Source organism: Molothrus aeneus, unplaced genomic scaffold (genome assembly GCF_037042795.1).
Source record: "Molothrus aeneus isolate 106 unplaced genomic scaffold, BPBGC_Maene_1.0 scaffold_35, whole genome shotgun sequence".
In the NCBI taxonomy this organism is placed as follows: domain Eukaryota; kingdom Metazoa; phylum Chordata; class Aves; order Passeriformes; family Icteridae; genus Molothrus; species Molothrus aeneus.
This window is the reverse complement of record NW_027099016.1, coordinates 1,690,350-1,709,952: the sequence shown is the minus strand read 5'-3', so window position 1 is coordinate 1,709,952 and position 19,603 is coordinate 1,690,350. Positions and strand designations below refer to the sequence as shown.

The window sequence follows — 19,603 nt, the reverse complement described above, 5'->3', positions numbered from 1 at the left end:
CCCATTTGAAGCTCTTCTGACATTCCAAGCACTCCTAGGGCCATTCCCTAGTGTGGATCTCGTGGTGCTTGCTGAGGTCGGAGGTCCCACTGAAGCTCTTCCCACATTCCCCACACTCCCAGGGCCTCTCCCCAGTGTGGATGTTCAGGTGTTCCATCAGGGTGGACCTGTAGCTGAAACCCTTCCCACATTCCAAGCATTTGTGGGGCTTCTCCCTGCCATGAGGCTTCTCCACCAGCTCTGAGCTCTGCTGGATCTCCGGCCTCCTTCCTGGCTCAGGGGGGCTCTTTCCTCCTCACACCTCCCTGGGCTGGGTTTGCAGCCCCTCCTCATGAGGGATCTCTGGGCCTTTTCCTCCTCCTCCATCTGGCCACAGCTTGGGAATGACAGACCCTGGTTTGGGGAAACCAAGGTGGGAGCGCCTTGGAGTAGAGGCTCCTCCTGGCCAGGTCCATCTCGAGAAGTCAGCAGGAGTCTTGTGTCCATGAAAATCCCCACAATGTCAAGATTCAGTCCCAAAAAACTCTCCCAGCAGTTCCCTATTGCTGATCTCTCCACATTTGGGGTTCCAGAGGTTTCCTTTCCTTAGGATCATGGGGGTCCAATGGTTCCAGGGGTTCTCCATTCTCCGGCGTCCTGCTCAGGGATGATTCAGGGCCTTTTGGGGGTCCATGGGGGCCCTTCTCCCCTGATGCTCTGCTCTGAGATCCCAGGGATCCCAGGGGTCCCTCCTCTCCAGGCTCCCCCACTTTCCATTCTGCCGGGGTCCCCCAGCTCTGGGATTGCCCCTCTCTGCTCTCCCCACTCTGGGGGTCCCAGGGGTTCCCCTCCTCTGCTCTCCCTGCGGTCCCCAGGACCAATGTCCTCCCCTGCCCATACTGGGCAATGACCACGTGGGCCCCCAAAGATCCCCCCAAGGGGCTCAGCTTTGGGCTCCTGCAAGATCCAAACCTACACACACAGAGAAAAAAAAAAACCTCCCAGAGACACCAGATGATATTTGGGGTCAATTCCACAATCTACAAGTTCCAAATACCCCCCCAATAAAAAACCCTCTCAGGGACTCCTGGATAGATTTGGGACGAGCTCCCCCTCCCCACTGAGCTGCAAGACGAGGTGGGGGCGATGGTCCCGTGGCTGCGGCCACAGGGGGCACTGGAACCTCCTGTTCCTGCTGTTCCTGTTCCTGCTCCTCCTCTTCCTGCTCCCCCTTTTCCTCTCTCCCTCCTCCTCCTCCTCCTTCCTAATCCCACCTCCTCCCCAGTTCCTGCCTTCTGTGTATTTAGAGTGGAGAACCTTGCTTGTTTTTAGAACTAGAACAAAGATCCCAGATGGAACAAGGCTTGCTGCTTTTAGTCAGAACTATCAGTGACTAAAGGTCACGTTTCCTTTGCTTTGGTCCTGTCCTTGTTCTCCTCAGTGTTCAGGCTGGGCTATGGGGTGTCCTTGTTTGCTGCATTTTCCGAGTTCCTCTTGCATCCTTTGGGCCATGGGCTGTGCCCTGGGAGGGTTCTTTGTGCTCCTTTGTGACACAGGAGAACCTTCCAGGCGGTTTCTGCGTGAGCTGCTGCTGGGATGTCACAGGAACAGCGCCACGTCCCCGTGGTGTTCCCGTTGCTGTGGGACACGGAGGCCTCAGTGCCCAGAGTGGCTCTGGGCTCGCTGCCGGAGGATCCTCCTGCCCGAGGCATTCTCAGCAGCCAGCCCAGCCCTGTCCTTCTGTGCTTGCAGGGCTACAGGCTGCAGGCGTGTGCAGCGCAGCCAAAATGATCCAGCACGTGGCTGCTGCAGTTTGCACTCTGTACTCTGTGGCTTATTCGGGGTATTTTTTAACCCACTTGGCACGTAAGTCGAGGTTTTCCCTCAGTGCAGCATCTGTGGCTTTGGGCTTGCTGTGTGCTTTCTGTTCTTCCTCTGGAGCTGAGTTGACTTTGGAACCAAATGGCCATGAAGACACCATTGCTTTGGGAGAGCTCCTGCCAGCAGCTGCAGCTGAAAAAGGGGGTGTCTGCAGCCAGCGGGGCATGCACAGCATCTGCAATGAGCCCTGGGGGGTTCTGTTCCCTCAAGCAGGGAGTCTGTGCCAGCAGAGCCTGGAACTGCCTCCCTTTGCTGCTCCAGCCAAGAACTGACCCAGCCCAGTGTTTTGTGCTTGTTCTCTTGCTTGCTGTGGGAAGGGACTGTGGCTCCTGGAGGGATGCAGTGAAAGCAAAATGCTCTCTCGGGGTTGCCTTGCTCCGTGGCATTTCCCAGCACTGGCAGTTTTTCTCCTAAGAGCATCTGGTTCATGTTCCCTCTCCCATTGCAGGGCACCTCCTGTCTGGATTCCGAGCAGCTCCTCCTTCGGTGAGTGGGAAAGGAACCTTTGGTGTTTGGAATTGTGCAGCAAGTTGTGAGCTCGGCATGTGGCAGTCGAGGGCCAGCCTGGGAGGCTGAAGGAAAGTTCCTGTCAGTGTCTTTGCGGCAGCAGCAGCAGCAGCAGCAAAGGAATTCCCATCAGTTTTCTCCTTTTCTGCTGAAGAGCTTTTGAAGAGCTGCAGGTCTGGTTTTGCAGGCAGAGGATTGCTTGCTGGCTTTAGCCATGGTGGAATATGGAATTCCCAACAATAAGTGGCAATGTCGACTTTAGCCCATTGTTGGAACAGCTCCAAACCCCATTTCTGCTTAGTGCAGCTGGATGTGCAGCTGAGGATAAATAAGGTGATAACTGAGAGAGAACTTCCCGTCCCTCACGCTGCCGTCTGTCCACAGGGCACAAAAGCAGCACCAGCACCTCCTGGGGCTCCCTCTGCTTCTGAAGAGGAGGTCAACAAGGAGGAAGACAGCAGTGAGCTTCCCGCTGCTCTGGGGGACGATGGTGAACTTCCCTCAGTGCCGGGAGATGACAGTGAACTTCCCGCTGCCCTGGGAGACGAGGGCGAACATCCCGCGGGGTGGGAATGCAACGGCGAGGCTCCCGCGGGGTGGGACAAGGACAGGGGACATCTCCCGGCCTGGGACGAGGACGGTGGATGTCCCCTGGTGTGGGACCAGAGTGGCCAAGCTCCCACGGAGTGGGATGAGGACAATGGACATCTCCCAGTGTGGGATGAGGATGGAGGATATCCTGTGGCTTGGGAAGAGGAGAGTGAACATCCCCCAGCATGGGAAGTGGACAGCGAACATCCCCTGGCTTGGAAAGAGGATGGCGAACCTGCAGCGTTTTGGGAAGAGGATGGAGAAGCTGCAGCATTTTGGGAAGAGGATGGAGAAGCTCCCTCTGCTTGGGAAGAGGACAATGAACCTCCCTCCGCTGTGGGATCCTGGGCTGAACATTCTGACAGCAGCACAGCTGGGCAGCCAGAGGGGAGAGGGGAGTGGTGCCTGATGCAGCTGAGTACGTCTGCTCTGTTCCTGGGTGCCCGAGCAGGTGCTGTGTGTGTGTCTGGGCATCAGCTGCACCCAGTGTTGCTCTGCAGCTGAATGTCACCGAGCCATTGATTGTCCTTCCCCAGCTGACACCAAGGGGCTCACGGCCCCAGGGAGTGGGGCTGGTTGTGGCTCTGCTGCAAGGCAGGGTCTCACTCTGGGAGGGAGCGTCTTCCACGTGGTTTCTTTCAGGGAGCACCGTGAGCGAGGCGGAGCCTGCCGAGAAATACCTGGAAGTGGAGCAGATTGGCCAAGGGTAAGTGCACGGCAGCTGCTGCTGCACAAGCAGGGCCGGGTGTTGTGCTGGTGCAGGATCAAGTGAGAAGTCAGGAGAGCTCCAAACACCTTCAGACACTGGGCTACCATCCTGCTGTCTCTCAGTCCTGATCAGAATTGATAATTGTGGTCAGAAGGCACCGTCAAAGGCCCCTGAGGCTGGCAGTGTCCTGCCTGCAGCAAGGAGCAGGACCTGGAAGATCTTCTGTCCCTGGAACTGGATTGCCTAAAAGAGCAACTCACCATGTGGTGACTGTCAGAAAACAGTTCTCAAGAAGATTTCTTTCAAATATTTTCCTTCAAAAAATATCCACTGGTCAGGATTATCAATTTAATAGTTTAGAAACAGAAACCAGAGATGAACTAATAAGTGCTCTATTCTAGCACAGGTAGCAGACCCCATCCATTCAGTAACAGACACAGAGCTGATGCACTTGGGAGGAAAAAGCATCACCTGCCTGATGGCAGGGCCCTTGTGGAACCTGCAGGTCTTAGGCAGGAAATGGAAAAGGATGAAATGCATTCTTTTCCAGGTCTTTAGAAACCCATTTCTCACCTCAGGTTTTGAACTAAAGCAATTCAGGGTGGACATTGGGATTTTCTCCAGCCCAATTCCTTTGTGTTGGGTCTCAGTTTTCTCCTGCACACCTTGCATGGCAGAGGGCTGGTGGCTGCTGTGCTGTTGTTGGAAGGGTCGATGCACCCAGGTGTTTGTGAACGCTGCAGGCAGCAGAGATCTCCTGTCTGGGCTGGCTTTCCCTGCCAGGGCCTAAAGCGCTGCTTCTTTCTTCTCTGCTGTTTTGTCTCCAGGGCTTTCGGAGCCGTTTATAAAGGACTCGACAGGGCCACTGGAGGAGAGGTCAGTGCCAACACGCCCAGCACGCCTGGCAGCTCTCCAGGGCTTTCCCCTCTGCTGGGAGCTGTGGCTGCAGCTTTGGGGGCCAGCAGAGCTTTCCTGCCCAGGCTGCTCCTCTGAAGGCAGAGCAGTGTCAGCCTGCAGAGCACAGCTGGGACAGACTTGGTCCTTCTGAAGCGCCAAAGGAATGCAAGGAGGGCAGCGGTGTCTGTCAGAGCAGGACACGCTGGCTTGGCCTTCATATCTAAAAGTGTGAATGCATCAGCTGCTGGAGACTGAGGCCCAATTTATCTTCATCCCAGCCTCAGATAGGAACATTATCTAGCTATTCTTAGCTAAACTATAACACTATTATGTCCATCCTGCCTTTCATTTTCAAAGGCTACCTCAAGGCCTAATTAGGGAGAGATCCTGCTTGGGCTCAATTTGGGGTTTTAGTCCTACTTCAGCTGTTCACAGAGAGAGGGAGAGAAATGAGGAGATGGATATCCAGAGCAAAGCTCTCTCCTAAACCCTGAAGTTGTGTTTGGGTCTGGTGTCAGTGACAGCCTGTGACAGGGATCACCTGAGCAATGGGTGTGCGTGTCTGCTTTGTTCTGCAATCCCAAACAGAGCAGCTGGATCTGAAATCATGTCCAAATCCCATAGAATTGCTGAGGGGTTCCTGGCTGTTTTGCTCTGTTTTCACAGAACCAGAATTAACTCCTGCTTGCAAAATGGGTTTGAATAATAATAGTAGGAGTGTTGAGGCCATTTGAGAAGACTGTAGGTGCAGAGAATGTTGTTAGAGCTTTGAGGCTGACAGCTGAGGGACCATTTCTGCAGAGCTTGCAAGGCCAAATGTCCCTGGCCATGTGTCCTGTAAGCAGCCCCCAGCTGGCAGAGCAATGGGCTGTGGGAATGGCCCTTGCTGAGCTCTGTGTCCCATCCCAAGGCAGTTTGGCACAGCCCGGCTCCATTGCTCCACAAAGACTCGCTCCGTGTTTGCTGTGGCCTCCTGCCACAGACTCCTCCAGTTAAAGGCTGCAATGTCCCTTCAGGTGGCCATCAAGAAAATGAGTCTCAGAGGGCAGAACAGGGAACGAGCTGTGAATGAGATCCTGCTCCTAAAGGACAAGAAGAACCCCAACATTGTCAACTCTTTGGACAGGTGAGTGCTTCAGCTCTGATCCCGTGCCCGGGCCCTGCGTTGACCTTTCCTGGCATCCGGAGTCTGTAGCCTGGTTTGAAAATGCCTGACCCAGCCACATCTTCCCAAACCAACAGCCTGGCAGTTCACTCCCTCCATGTGCTTTTGTTGCTTTGCTTTGGTTTTTCCTTCAAGTTGACCCCGTTTGCTGTGTCTCCCAGCAAGTGCTGATAAAGCACAGCAGAAATTATTTCCCTTGGCTTCTTCTTCCCAGCCCTTTTCCATTGCTACAGATGCCAGGAAGACCAAGTTCTTGTTTCCAGAAATGCCTCATTTGCCCATTTTTCACTGGCCTTGCCTGTTTCTGAAGGGATTTTCTGAAAGGTTTTCTGACTGCTTTTGTCCCAAGTGCTGCACGGCCTCCTCCCCTGGATAACCCTGGCAGTTGTGTTGCCTTGTTCTGGAGGGAATGGTGGAACTGATGAGTTCAGAAGCTGAACCAGCTGGGGCCAAGTGTTGTGATTCCATATTGATCTGGGCTGTTGCTAAACTGCATTTTTCACCTGCTTGCCATCTAAGGCCTCTCCTTTCTCACAGGTGTCTCCTTCCCCTTTAGACTGTGCAGATTCCAAGGGCTGTGCAGCCTGGCAGGAATGTCTCTCCATCTGATTCTGTCCTCACTGACAAGTGACCTGGAAACAAAACTCCACTCCAGGCTTTTCCATGGGGGAATTGAGCTCTGCACTTTCATCTCCATGCCATTGCTTTCCTCTTCCAGCTTCCTTGTGGATGGAGATCTCTGGCTGGTGATGGAATACATGGATGGAGGAACTTTGCGGGACGTTGTCAGACAGATACGCATGGCTGAAGGAGAGATGGCAGCTGTCAGTCGGGAGGTGAGGGATCCTGCTTGTCACTCCCATGGCTGGGACACGATGGTCCTTCCAAACAGGGCGTGAGAACAGGAGTGGCTCCATGTTCAGGGCTTTGTTTCTGAGTTGTTTTTATGAGCTGGAGAAGAAAGAGCCTCTGCAGGGAATGGCCTGCCAGTATCACTGCACTTCTACTCTGTTCTTGTTCTCTCTCCTGCTGTTGTGGTACTCTCTGTCTGCTTTGGATTTGATTTGCTGTTCTCAGCTTTGCCTTGAACCATTTGCCTGGAGCTTGTGTGCACTGCACTCCTGGCCTGTCACAGCAAAGCTGCTGCTGGCAGAATTCTGAGCTGTCCTTTCTGGTGTGATATATTCCAGCCATTGGTTTTTGCCCTCATGTTTCTTGTTCTCTCTCAGTGTCTGCAGGGCCTGGATTTCCTCCATTCCAACCGGGTGATCCACAGGGATCTGAAGAGCTCCAACATCCTCCTGGGCATGGACGGCTCTGTCAGGCTGGGTGGGTGTTCCTGGCCAGGCACGGCGCTCCCGGGCTGCGGGGCTGGGGCTGCTTCCCAGGGAGGGCCAGAGCCCCACAAGGGCTGCTGGGGGCACTGCCCGGCCCCTGCTGCCAGCTGAGAGTGGCTGCCCCTGCAGAGAGCTCAGGAGAGGAGCAGGGGGCCAGCAGTGCCTTTGCTCTGGCCATGGCCCTTCCAGAGGGGCAGCAGTGGGAATCTAAAGCTCCAAGGGAATCAGTAAAAGCCACTGCAGGAAAGCTGAGGGTTTCTTGAAGGGTCCAGTTCCATCTTTCCTTTCCTTGGCTACAGCCCTAAGGACTTTTCCAGCTGACTTCACTACTGCACTCTCAGATTGAGCGTGGGGAATCTTTGTGCTTGGTTTCCTCATTGCAGCTGCCTTTGACAGGGTTTGTTTCTGTCCTCAGCTGATTTTGGCCTCTGCGCTCAGCTCAGCCCTGAGCAGGACCAGCGCAGCTCCATGGTGGGCACTGCTCACTGGATGGCCCCAGAAGTTGTGACCAGATCTCCTTATGGCCCCAAGGTGGACATCTGGTCCTTCGGCATTGTGACCATCGAGATGGTGGAAGGAGAACCTCCTTACTTCAGGGAAACGGCGGCCATGGTAAGAGGCAAATTCTCCAGGGGCTGCAGAGGCTGCGAGCACAGGGGGACCCTGCACTGGGAGCAGCAGCTGGAGGTTTCTGCACATGGGAAGGGAATTCCCAGAGGACTTGTGCCTACACACAGACAAATTTTCTGCAGTCTCCAGCAACAATTTGCTTTGGGCTTTATGTTGTTGCAGCTCTTCTGGCTGTGAGGATGACCTGGAAATATGAAGCAAGTGCATCAGCTCTAATGTTATCTTGCAAGAAAACTCCACACCATCCCCAAATCCCAGCCCCAAACCCAACAAGATTTCTGCAGGAGTTTCTAAAAGACATTTTGCAAGATGATCTCCCCTGATTCTTCTCACTGGGAAACTTGTCTAAAACCTGAAGATGATGCTTTAACATCCTCATAGTCTAATGTATTTCTTTCCTAGTCCAAGCTACTTTTTCCATGTCACCAAGCCTGAGCTTTCAGCATCACAAACCTCCTGTTTCTTGCCTGGCAGTTTCTGGGATGGGGCATCAGGAATGCATTTACTTGTCAGTGGCACTGCAGAGATGCGCTTGATGGAAGAATCCTCTGAAATAACACAAGCAGACCACACTGAATCTGGAAAATGGCCTGTAAAGCTGGTGTCCATATTTGGAGAAGCAAAATGGGCTATTTCTGATGGAGGTTCCTAATAACAAAGCCAGCCAATGAAACTGGCTCTCAAGGCGAGATCATTTGGATGTTGCAGTGGCTGTGGCAGCTGCAGGGTTTGGGTTTTTTGCTTGGCATAGCAAAATGAGCTCTGAGCAGCATCTCTGGCAGGGAGGAAAGTGCCCCTGGCGCTGGGGCTGAGGCCCCGGGGTGGATGTGAGCCCGTGTGGGTGTGAAGGGAGCTGGCAGAGCGCTGAGTTTGCTTTCCCTGCAGGCTCGCGCTCTGGTCCGGCAGAACGGGACCCCGCAGCTGCAGGAGCCCCGGCGCCTGTCGGCTCTGCTGCGGGACTTCCTCGAGTGCAGCCTGGAGCCGGACGAGGAGCGGCGCTGGGCTGCCCAGGAGCTGCTGCAGGTGAGAGCCAAGGGCTGCAGGGGAAGCAGCAGCGCCAGGGAGGGGTTTTCTTGTGGGGCCCCCTCCGATAGTCTCCAGTCTCGCTGCGTTCCACGCGCAGAGCGAGCAGAATCCTCGCCTGCTGTGGCCTGGCAGGCTCCTTTCGAGCTCATGTGGACCTGGTGCCCCACAGCGAGCAGGGACATCTTCAAGCAGCTCAGGGGGCTCAGAGCCCTGCCTGACCTGAGCTTGGATGTTTCCAGGCAGGAGGCACCTCCCACATCTCTGGGCACCTTCTGTCAGTGTTTCCCCACTCTCCCGGTTAAAAAATTCTTCCTTAGATCTAATCTGAGCCTGCTTCCCTCTCCTGAGTTTCAAACCATTTCCCTTTGTCCTGTTGCAACAGGAACTTGACTCTGGAAAGTAACAGTTAATTTCTTTCCTTTTTATCCTTTGGACAGCATCCATTTTTATCATCAGCCAAGCCTCTCTGCAGCCTGACCCCTCTGATCACTGCAGCAAAGCAACTGAGGGAGCAGCAGAGCAGAGGAAGCACTTGAGGACAGCTTCTTGTTCCAGTAGTTAGGACAACTAGTTAGTTATGGTAGTTAGCATTGCTAGTTAGTCATGGTAGTTAGCACTGGCAGTTAGTTAGGGTAGTTAGCATTGCTAGTTAGTTATGGTAGTTAGAGCAGCCTGTTTGTTATGGCAGTTTTATGAATAAAAACTCTCTTAAACCTCAACTCCCTTGACGTGTCCCTTCCCTCTCCCGCCGTGACTCAGCTGCCCGGAGCAATGTGAGGGGAGAGCGGGCCCAGCCTGGCCCAGAGCTGAGCCCCAGCAGAGCCCTGGCAGAGCCCAGAGCAGCCTCGGCACCTGCAGAGTCAGCCTGGAAGGAGGCGCTTGGAGCCTTCTCGGCTGCACCCGGCTCTTGGTTACAAACTGTGTGTGCTGGAAAATGCCACCGGCTCTGCAGGAGGGCAGAAGGGGCCCGGGGAAGGCCCAGGTGCTCCATGCAAGGGAAAAACCTGCCCTGGGTTTGTTATAAATAACTAGGTAGTGTTGGCTTTTGGTATTATGTATTGACTTCTGCAAAATATTCTTAATCACAACGAGTTTGATATAGTACAGTTTGTAATCACTTTTCACTGCTTTTGCTATAGTACAATTTGTCAACTTTTTGTGGCCAATGCCCTGGCCCCTGTGTAGCTCATATCCTCAGAACATCATTTATGGATGATATTTTAGTTTGTGGACAGTGTGAAAAATATACATTATAGTTTTGGCTTTTGCAAAATATTGAAGTGCATGCCAGATGTTGTGCATTATAATGTTAACTTTTGCAGAAGTAGCTGTAATTGTGAAATAAGAACTAATGCTTTTATTTTTGTAACTAACTGACAATACTGAGAATGACTCAGAGATATTTGTGAAATAGCTAATGTTGGTTTAAAGTACTTGTGGAAGTAGCTAAAAGCGTCTGCATGGTCAGATAACATCTAAGGAAGGGATGTGATGAGGACCCCTGCCACTGACCCTTCCACTGTCAATAACTGTCACCTGCTGAAACCACAGACCAGGGGCCCTTGTGAGGCAGTGACACACAACCCTCAAAACAGCAATCCACGATTCCTGCACGTGCTCTAAAAAGGCGAGTTGGGGGTCAAACCAACCTAAAGAATTCCTGGAACATGTAAATGTGTTCAAGGAAATGTTTGAATATGTATAATCATTATGAATATGTATTTGAACAATACAATGGAAAAAGTAGACAAGAAGAGTTGCTGTGGTTAACCGGTGTGCCTCTGGCCATTGCCAACACCCAGCACTGTTACTGATTTGTCCCTTATTATTCCTTATTAAACTTTCAAAAATTCTAAAGAGTGAGGCTCATTTCTCACAAAACCCAAGGTGCTCACCCCTTGTTGCTCTCCTAAGCTAGATTTGTCAATCCTAAATTTTGTCTGGGCGGTGGAGGAGGAGGCTGCAAGGAAAAGAAAGATGTACTGGTGTGGAGGCCCAGGACTCTACCATCAGAGTCTCAATTCCACAGCTATGGAGGACTGGTCCCCAAAGAGAAGAATAGATTTCAAGGTTATGGTGAGAAGCTTGCTTCTCCCAGAGATCTTTGCAGGCACATGCGGATTTATGGAAAGTTCTGTTACCCCATTGGCCCGTTGGCCTAATTACCCAAATTCACCCCCTATTACCCATCTCTGGTTAGTCCCTAGAATGTTCTCCATCTCTGTCCCTCCATTGGCCCCAGTTTACTGCATTCCTCTGCCCCTGTTTCCCTATTAGCTGTCCTGACCCTTAACCCCTCCTTTGCCCCATTTTCCCCCATATCCATTGGACCCTGACCCTCAGCTCCACCCTCACTACCCCATATAAAAACCCCCTGTGCCCTCAGCTGGCACCCTGTCTTTGTGCCTGGACCCTGTTCAGCTCTGTCCCCTGTTCCTGTACCAATAAACCCAGTTTGCTGCAGATCATACCCAGACCCATCCTGCCGACTTTGTCAGCTTTATAAAGCAGCCGTGAGCTCCGGGCTCCTGAGTGCCGGACACTCCAAGGGCCTCGGCAGCGCCAGGACGCTCCAGAGTGGGACAGCCAGGCAGGGCAGGAGGAATCACTGCCCCTTTCCCCTCCTTGCTGCTCCATCTCCCAGCCCAGCATCGCTGCAGGACAGCCTCACTGCCAACGCCATCCTGCCAGGGATGGACTGGGGGGATCTCCTTCCCCTTCCCTCTGCCATGGAGGCAAATCCCATCTTCTCCTTGTCCACCCTCCTTCTCATTCTGTCCTACATCCATCCACGTTCCTTTTCCATCTCCTTCCTCCCTTGTTCCTTCTTCCTTCCTCTCCTCCTGCCTTTTCCCTTCTCCCTGTCTCTTCCTCTCCTTGTCTTCCTCCCCCAGGCACTGAGCTGCGGACAGAGACCAGGGAGAACAAATCCCTGCCACAGAACCTCGTGGAAGAGGCCATTTGGAACAGCTCCATGGCACAGGAATCCAATGGGGAGGAAAAGCCCCAGAGATCCCACACGAGGAGGGGCTGCAAACCCAGCCTGGGGAGCTGTGAGGAGGTAAAACCCTCCCTGTGCTGGGAAGGGTGTGGGGAATGTGAGAAGAGCTTCAGGCAGAGCTCAGCCTATTCCTGGCGCCTCCAAAAACGGCGGTGCCAGATGCAGAGATCCCCCTGCAGATCCATGGGGCTGCAGAGATCCCCCTGCAGATCCATGGGGATGCAGAGATCCCCCTGCAGCCCCCGGAGCAGCCACGCTGGAGCACGGGGATGCCTGAGAGGAGGCTGTGACCCCGTGGCCAGAGGGGCCCCGCTGGAGCAGCCTGTCCTGGCAGGACTGACCCCGGGGCACAGTGACCCACGCTGCAGCACTTGGAGGGGGGCTGTGCCCCGTGGGATGGACTCAGCTTGGAGAAGTTCCTGGAAAAGTCTCCGGTGGGAGAGAGCCCAGGGTGCAGCAGGGGAACGACTCCTGTCCCTGAGCAGAGGGAGAAGCCCCGGGGCATGAAGTGAGCACGGCCCCATTCCCTGTCTCCGGCACTGCCGGGGTAGGAGGTGCAGCTGGAAGGAGGGAGGCGTGGGGGAAGGCTGGATTAAAGGCTCTTCACTTACTCCTCATTATCCTGCTCTGAATTTTTGGAGTTCTCTGTCAGAAATCTCTCCCCTCCCCCAAACATCCACAGGGGTTTGGGGCGGTTTTCCCTATTTGAGGGAAATCAAAGCGATGCACTGATGCTCCTAATCAGGGGTATGAGAAGTGAGGCTCCCGGCTTCCCGCTGAGCCGGAGCCACCGGAGCCGCAGTGCCGGGAAAGCCGTGGCGGGAGGTGCGGAGAAGTTTGTGTTTTCAGCTCAATCCCCTCGGCCCCGGGCCCGTTCCAGGGCTGTTCCTCATCTCCGGTTCTGCCCTCACGCAGCCCGGGGGGCCCTGAGAGCGCGGGGCGAGGCTGTGCCGTGTGCAGAGCCCGCCCCTGGCTGCGATTGGGCGACGGTGCCGTCAGTCGTGGTTCTGGCGCGCTGATTGGTGGGATCGGGGCGGGGCAGGGCCCCGGTGGCGGCCTGAGGGCGGCCGTGGCTCGGCAGTGGCGCCACTGGCGGAGCGTCTGTGCGGGCCCGGGAGCGGCGGCAGCGGCCGGAGCGCGGTGAGGCGGCGGCGGAGCTGGGAGGCGGCCGCAGCGCAGGTGGGGGGCGCGCTGGGTTGTGCGGGGGCTCGGGGCTCGCTGCGGGCCTCGGGGGCGGCAGGGGGCTCAGGCGGGTTCGTTGTGCCGTGTCCGGCGCGTGTTGCCGCTGGCGTGAGGGCGCTGCGGGAGCGGCTGCCCGCGGTCTCCTTGCGGCCGCTGCCTCGGCAGGAGCCGCTGCCGGAGCAGCGCTGGCTCGGCCCGGTTCCTGTGGCTGGGACAGAGGCGGCTGCCCCGTGCCCGGGGCTGTGCGGGGAAATTGACGTGGCCGGAGGTTTCTGTGCCCCGAGGAGACAGAGGAGTCCTGTACAAGTGACTTTATTGCTGAGCAGAGGGAGAGGCCGTGGCGCATTTGCCGTGCGCTCTCTGCCATTGTTGTAGTTTGCAGCCTCCTTTTTATCCTCATTTTCCTGGCCGATTCTCTCTCTCCCTTTGCCCACTGGCTGAGGTATTTGGACGGTTCAGACTTCCCGATCCGCCAACTGCATGTCCTCGTTAATGTGCATTCCCACTTTTGTAGAACAGCCGATATTCCTGGCTCTGTTAAGTCTTTGTTCTTTTTCTCAAAGTTCATGAATTTAGAGGAATTTTGAGCAGCAGTCCGTGTCAGTTTGTTCTATTTTCTGAAACTGATGGTTTTTCCCGTTACTTCCTTCTCTACAAGTCCCTGGCCCTATCTCCACGCAGATTGACTCATTGACTCTGGTTTTTTCTTACTGAGTCTTCTTTGGTTTTGGAATTATTCTGAGTGCCCTCATTCCCTGTCCTTCTCTAGGCATTCCTGGATCAGGAGGCCTGGCTGCCACCTGCATCCCCTCGCTCACCTGCTGAATGTGCTGCATCCACAACATTCTCCATTTGCTGTTTCCTTTTGCAGCTGTACCAATTTCTGTTGCAGAGTCAGATATGCTCACCATGGGCTCTGCCTTTAGCTGTGCAAATTCCATCTGTGCAAGCGGGCAGAGGGAATCAGCCCAATTCCTGCCCCGGGTAGGAAGACCCAGGTACATTGTCCAGGCTTTGCCCCAGCAGGGTTAATTTGCATTTCTAAAGCTCCTCTCCGGGCTACCTGGAATGAAGCTTCTCTTCCAGAGCAGCCATGCAGCCCACCCCACCCCCCCAGAATCTGCTTTTTAGTTGTTGTTGGTTTTGGTGGGTTTTGTTTGTTTTTTATTTTTTTGTTTGGTTGTTTTTTTGTTTTGTTATGGTTTTAGGTGGGGGGAGGGTTTTTTGTTTGTTTTTAAACAATATTTAAACAAACTATTAACTGTTTCTGAGTTAAATGGTCACCTTTAAAGCAGTTCTAGGTGAACGTTGAAAAACCCATTGCAAAACTTGATTCTCACACTTCTGTCCCAAACCTACCTAACCATATAAAGTAGGATTATTTTGAAAAACAATTCTCATGTTGTATTCTTGTCACTGAAACTGCGGGGAAAACAAAAACCCTCCAACAATATCTTTAGTGTTAGAGAGTCAAGGCATTACTTGGTTTTGGCAAAGATATGCAGCACACATCATTCCATCCACACATAGCCCGAGTGTGCAGAGAAGATCATTCCATGACACGTGAGATTTATTAGTTTTTTCCTAAACTTTCTACAGTCTGAACCAATCTAAATCCATTGGTTTAATGTTCATTGCTTCCAAGTGGTGTAGTTTTTAGTATTTGGTTTCCTATTAGATCCAGATTCCTTCCCCTCTGGAGTTAATTAGCTCCACACTCCTGGATTTCCTTCTCAGCCTTTTCCAGACCAGGTGTCTCCAGCTGTGCGGGGGGCAGTGTCTGGGGTAGCTGTTGGTTGCTGTTTGCTGCTGGGCGTTGATGTTTTGTTGCTGGTCGTTATCTCTGTGGGTGTCTTTTGGGCTATTCCCAGTCTGTGGAGATGTTGAACTCATCTCTGTTGAATGGTGTAACAGCCCTTAAATAAAACCTTTAAAATTCCTTTCCCCAAGGCAGAGACAAACGAGCCTGAGAGAAAGAAGATTTAAAAGAACCAAAATGGGTACATTTTGCAGCAATGCAATCCCAGTCAGCCCAGAGTGTGGGTGTGAGTGAGCCCCAGAGTGGAATTGTGCCGTGGTGCTCCCCAGCAGCTGTGGCAGTGCAGGCCCAGCCAGCGCTGAAGCTGCAGCAGTGGCAGCAAGGCTTGGCCGCAGTGGCTGGAGGTGCCAGAGGAGGGTGGCCAGGATTTCCGAGGGTTTGAGCAGAGGATCTGTGGGCAGGCCCAGGGGCTTGGCCCGCTGTGGAGCCCTGGCTGCTGCTGCGTTGCCTTCAGGGCAGGCTCAGTGGGGGCTCCCATGGTCCTGCTGCAGGCGGGAAGTGCAAATCTCCGGGGCTTCAGAGCCCCTGAGGCCAGGCTGAGGGGTCCCCCCGTGTTCAGCTGTGCTGGCGGCTGTTTCTGGCCTCAGGGACACTTGGCATGGGCCCCTTGGCCACCAGTGGTGCTGCTTTGCACTCCTTAGGCAGGAGCCGATGTCCTGGCTGGGTGTTGGCAACAGCAAAGTGCCAGGGCAGGCTCTGTGCCAGCCCAGCTTCCTGTGGGAGAGATTTCACAAGAGACAGGATTCTGGCCACGGACTGCTTGAAACATATGTCCCTTATCTCCACCCTGCACAAGGTGGAGAATTACCAGGGTAAGGAATTCCAGACATCAATTCCAAGGGAGATAATTGAATATCTGCCCTGGGTCTGGTTCTTCTTCTTGCCATAGCCAATGGCAAAAGCTGTACCCACGGCATCTTGGTTTCTATCACCAGCTTCCAAAAGTGTTTCTTTATTTCTCCTGACCTGAGCTCTGGGGGTGCCAGGGGTTATGGAGGTCCCATTGTATTCCTAAAGCTGCCATAACCCCCTGAAGGATCTTTCGAGTAAAATTAGTTCTTCTTTCTGAGTCTATTGCTTCCACAATCCCTTCTCTATGAATTAATTATTTCAGAAATACCCTAATAAGTGATGCAGTGATTGCATCAGTCAGATTGAAGCAGTCAGAATTGCTTTTGCCCCCTGTTAGGTGCCATGGTGTCATCAGAAGATATTGAAGCCTTCCTGCCCAGGGCATTTCAGTGCCAGGCTCTTACAAGCACCCAGAGCTCGGCGGGTTGAGCTGAGCATGGGGCGGTGACCTGCGCTTTGTCTGATTCCCCTTCCTTAATAACAGCCTGTCTTGTAGCTCTTTTCCCTTCTGCTGCCCTCTCAGAGCCATCCACAAACACATTTTCTCCCTCCGTCCAGGGATTGTCTCATCAATCTCTCCCAGCCTGGGCCTGGAGCTCTGTCCCTTGAGTGCAGTCCTGGGTTTCCTCCCAGCCCCTCTCCAGGCTGTTCAAACAGGAGCTGGGTTAAACCCTTGCCCTGTCCTCAGTTCTGAATCCTCCTGTGCCACTGAACAAGTTTCATACTGTAATAACCGAGCCCTGCTCATCCATTTAGAGGCTCTTTTGGTTGTCAGAGCTTTAACTTGATGCCAGACTTGAACTCTAGGAGATCCTCCTGTTGTCATCAGTTTTCAGGCCTCAGTTCCCATGTGAGCTGTGTCTGCACAATTCTGCAGACATTGAGGCCACTCTGGCCACTGGGTTAAACATTTTAACACAAGAATTCTTCGGCATGGCCCTGTTTAACATCCACCTATAATTAAAATTCTTTCTCCCTGTCTAGGAGGGCCAGGGCAGGAGCCTCAGTTAATCTGCTTTTTAACACTTGAAAATTCTGTGATTCCTCCTTGTGTCCATCCATCCAGTTTCTTGACTGGAGTGTTGTAGGGAGAGATCCCTGGCTCCAAAGCCCTGCCTTTAAGAGAGAGTCAGTAATAAGCTGTAAGCCCTTCCTTCCCTCTCTTGGAATAGAGTATTGATTTTAAATCAATACAAGCAACCTCTTGTTGCTTCAAAGTAATTTGGTGAGGCTCCATATCTAATTTTCCCTCTTTCCCTGGACTGTCCACATTTGTGGGTTCACTTCAGCATAGGCCTTGCCAGACATTTGACACATAAGTACAACATCATAAGCCTCTGTATCACCTTTTACAATATAAAAATCCAGCCACCAAATTCCTTCCCAGTACATTGCAATCACAGGAGGAAGAAAAAGAAATTAATTTATTTCAAGCCTATCCCCTACATCTCCTAGTAGTGGTTGATGAAATCATACCTGCTCATCTTTCCCACTTATTCCCTTAATAATTAAACCATGCCTTTCCTATTTTGCCCATTAGGTCTAAGATTCAGAGTGGATTGAGAGGCCCCTGTGTCCATCAGGAGAGGCCTCCTCTCAATGCAGACCCACCTGAATGTTCTCAAGGGCTCCAGTGTGGAGGGTCCCTGGTGTGATGGGAGCTGTGACAGCCCTGCCAATCCATGTCCATCAAGGGGTGGACTTGCTGGTCCTGAGGGTGCTGCTGTCTGTGCTTGCAGTGTCCTTGTGCCCTGCAGCTGGAGCCCTGATTCCTTGCCAGGGGCTGTTTGGGTGGGCTGTCCCCTGCCGAGGAGGGCAATGCCTCTGCCGGGTGCTTGTGGCCGAGCCCGTGCCCTGGGTGCTGGGGCCCCCTTGGGCCCTGGGGTTGATCCCTCAGGGGCTGTAGGAGCTCTGCCCTGGCCTTTGCCTTCAGCTTGGCCTTTTGCTGCTCCCTTCTTGCATTCACCTGCTGGGCCTTTGTGCCCAAGTGCTGCAGGGCCTTCTTCTGCCCCTCCTGCAGCCCCCCTCAGTGCCTGTGGGTGCTCATCCTCTGAGAGCTGCTGAGCTTTCTGCAAAATCATTCGTTTCTGTGGTGATCCCAACAAAAGAAAAGAAAAGAAAATCTCGATCCTTCCCTTATAATCCACATTTCCCAGGTGTTCCTTGCTCCTCGTCCCTGTGCTCAGGGTGCCCTCCCCAGCCCGTATCCCAGAGCCGCTCCCTGTCCTGCCGCAGTGTCCAAAGGCGCCCCCCGGCGGGCAGGGCCGGCAGCTCCACGGGGCCGGGCAGCGGCCGGGGCGTCCCGCAGCCTCCTGGGGGCCGGGGGCCACTGCCGGCCCTGCCCGGGGCTGGTGGGGTCAGGCAGCGCCCGGCGCTGAGCCCCGGCTGCCCCACAGCCCCGGCCCGGCCCCGCAGCTCCCCCCAGGCCCCCAGCCCGTGCTCCCGGTCCCGCACCTCTGCGCCCGGTGCTGCCGCTGCCCCCACAGAGAAACCCCCTGAAACCCTGACCTCCTTGTTTTCCTCTCCGGGAAACCGGGGATACAAATGATCAGCCGGCAAATGTTGAGGATAAGACTCTGCTGAAAAACATCCAAATTCTGAGTATTTTTCTCTTCCTCCCCTTTTCTTTTTCTCACCACATAGATTCCTCCTGCTGCTTCCTGCCTTAACCATATTCCTGCACACTCCCCTTCACCCAGTCTCTTCCCAGCACACCAACACCATCCATCCCCTGTTGTCCAAATCCCTTCTCCACTTCTCTTATTGCCCCCCTGGGTGTCCAAGTCCTTAATTGCCTCTGAGGGAGTGTGCAATCTACCTCAACCTTCTCCCAAGGGACCCTTCAGAGATATTTTGGGATCATCATCCCTTTGGCACAGAACCCCTTCTTGGCTTTCCCTTTTCTGTTTCCATGGGTGCCCTGCCATGCTCACTCCCCAAAGATCCCAGTGCACTCACTGATGAGATTTTCAGTGCTCTCTCCCTGCTGACTCTTCACAGCCCCCCCGATGTGTCACTCGTCTGTCTCCTGGTCACTCTCAGGTACCCAATCAGTCCTCGGTGCTGCCGCCCCCAAGGGGGCCGATCACCCAAACTGGGTGAGGCACCTTCAGCTGCACTCACTGCCCGCTGCCCCAGACGGTGGAAGGAATTCCGGACGAGTCCCAAGGTGTGTGGAAAATTTGACATCACCAGAGGATTCTGTCCACAAAGCAGACAGAGGAGTCCTGTAAAAGTAATTTCATTCCTAAAGAAAGGGAGAGGCCATGGGACATTTCCTACAGGGTCTTTCCGGTTGGTGGAGGACACAGCCTCCTGTTCATCCTAATTTTCCCAGCTGCATCTCCCTCTTCCTTTCCTCATTGGGTGGTGTACTTGAGAGGAAGAGACTTCCCAATCCACTTACTACATATCCCCTTGACATGCTCCCTACTTTTGTGTAGCAACCGATATTCATGGCTCTGTGAAGTCTTTGTTGTTTTTCTTCTCGAAGTTCATGAATGTGGCAGGACCTTGGCTGAGCAGCAGTCTGTGTCATCAGTTAACAACATTTTCTTAAACTGATGGCTTCTCCTGTCGCTTCCTTACGTACAAGTTCCTGGCTCTATCTCTCAGCAGATTCACAGCATCTGATTGTAAAGACACTTTCCTCTTCTTCCTTTCATGGGGATCCCGCGTTTGTGGGACATCCCCCCTGGAGCAGGGTGTCCCGCCTTGCTGCAGCCCCAGCCCTCAGGCAGCGCTCAGCCAATCAGAGCACGCGGCTCTGATGACTCAGCAGTTGCCAGGCAGACCCGCAGCTCTCAGCGTTCCCCACCTGCGCCCAGCGCCCCCCTCGGCCCCAGCGCCCCCCTCGAGGGGAATTTGGGGAGGTGGGAGTGGGGCAGCGCCAAGGCCGGGCCCCCCCGCGCTGTCCTGGCGGGAGCGGCTGCAGTGGGGACCGAGTGCGGGCGGGAGCGGCCGAGAGCCCAGCGCTGCCCCAGCCCGACCTGCCCCAGCTCCATCCCTGCCCCTGCTGTGGGATGCT

The 19,603-nt window shown here is 54.0% G+C and overlaps 1 protein-coding gene and 1 pseudogene across 1 annotated transcript; both read left to right on the top strand.

The window, feature by feature from the left end:
* LOC136570612 (zinc finger protein 208-like) overlaps window positions 1-19,603 on the top strand; it is a 625,335-nt pseudogene that overhangs the window by 54,696 nt on the left and 551,036 nt on the right.
* LOC136570638 (serine/threonine-protein kinase PAK 3-like) lies at window positions 332-12,013 on the top strand. Its single transcript, XM_066571083.1, has 11 exons — window positions 332-412; window positions 2,752-3,409; window positions 3,601-3,664; window positions 4,495-4,543; window positions 5,581-5,690; window positions 6,448-6,565; window positions 6,959-7,058; window positions 7,482-7,678; window positions 8,582-8,719; window positions 11,664-11,783; window positions 11,843-12,013. Exons 1-11 carry the CDS (start codon window positions 332-334, stop codon window positions 12,011-12,013), a joined length of 1,806 nt encoding a protein of 601 aa, XP_066427180.1.

What these genes read in the sequence shown, in the direction of transcription:
- LOC136570638 (XM_066571083.1), top strand. Translation starts at nt 332, where the DNA reads ATGAGGGATCTCTGGGCCTTTTCCTCCTCCTCCATCTGGCCACAGCTT. An exon ending in ATTGTCAACTCTTTGGACAG is followed by an intron (nt 5,691 to 6,447) that starts GTGAGTGCTTCA and finishes TTCCTCTTCCAG; the next exon opens with CTTCCTTGTGGATGGAGATC. An exon ending in GCCTGGGGAGCTGTGAGGAG is followed by an intron (nt 11,784 to 11,842) that starts GTAAAACCCTCC and finishes CTTCAGGCAGAG; the next exon opens with CTCAGCCTATTCCTGGCGCC.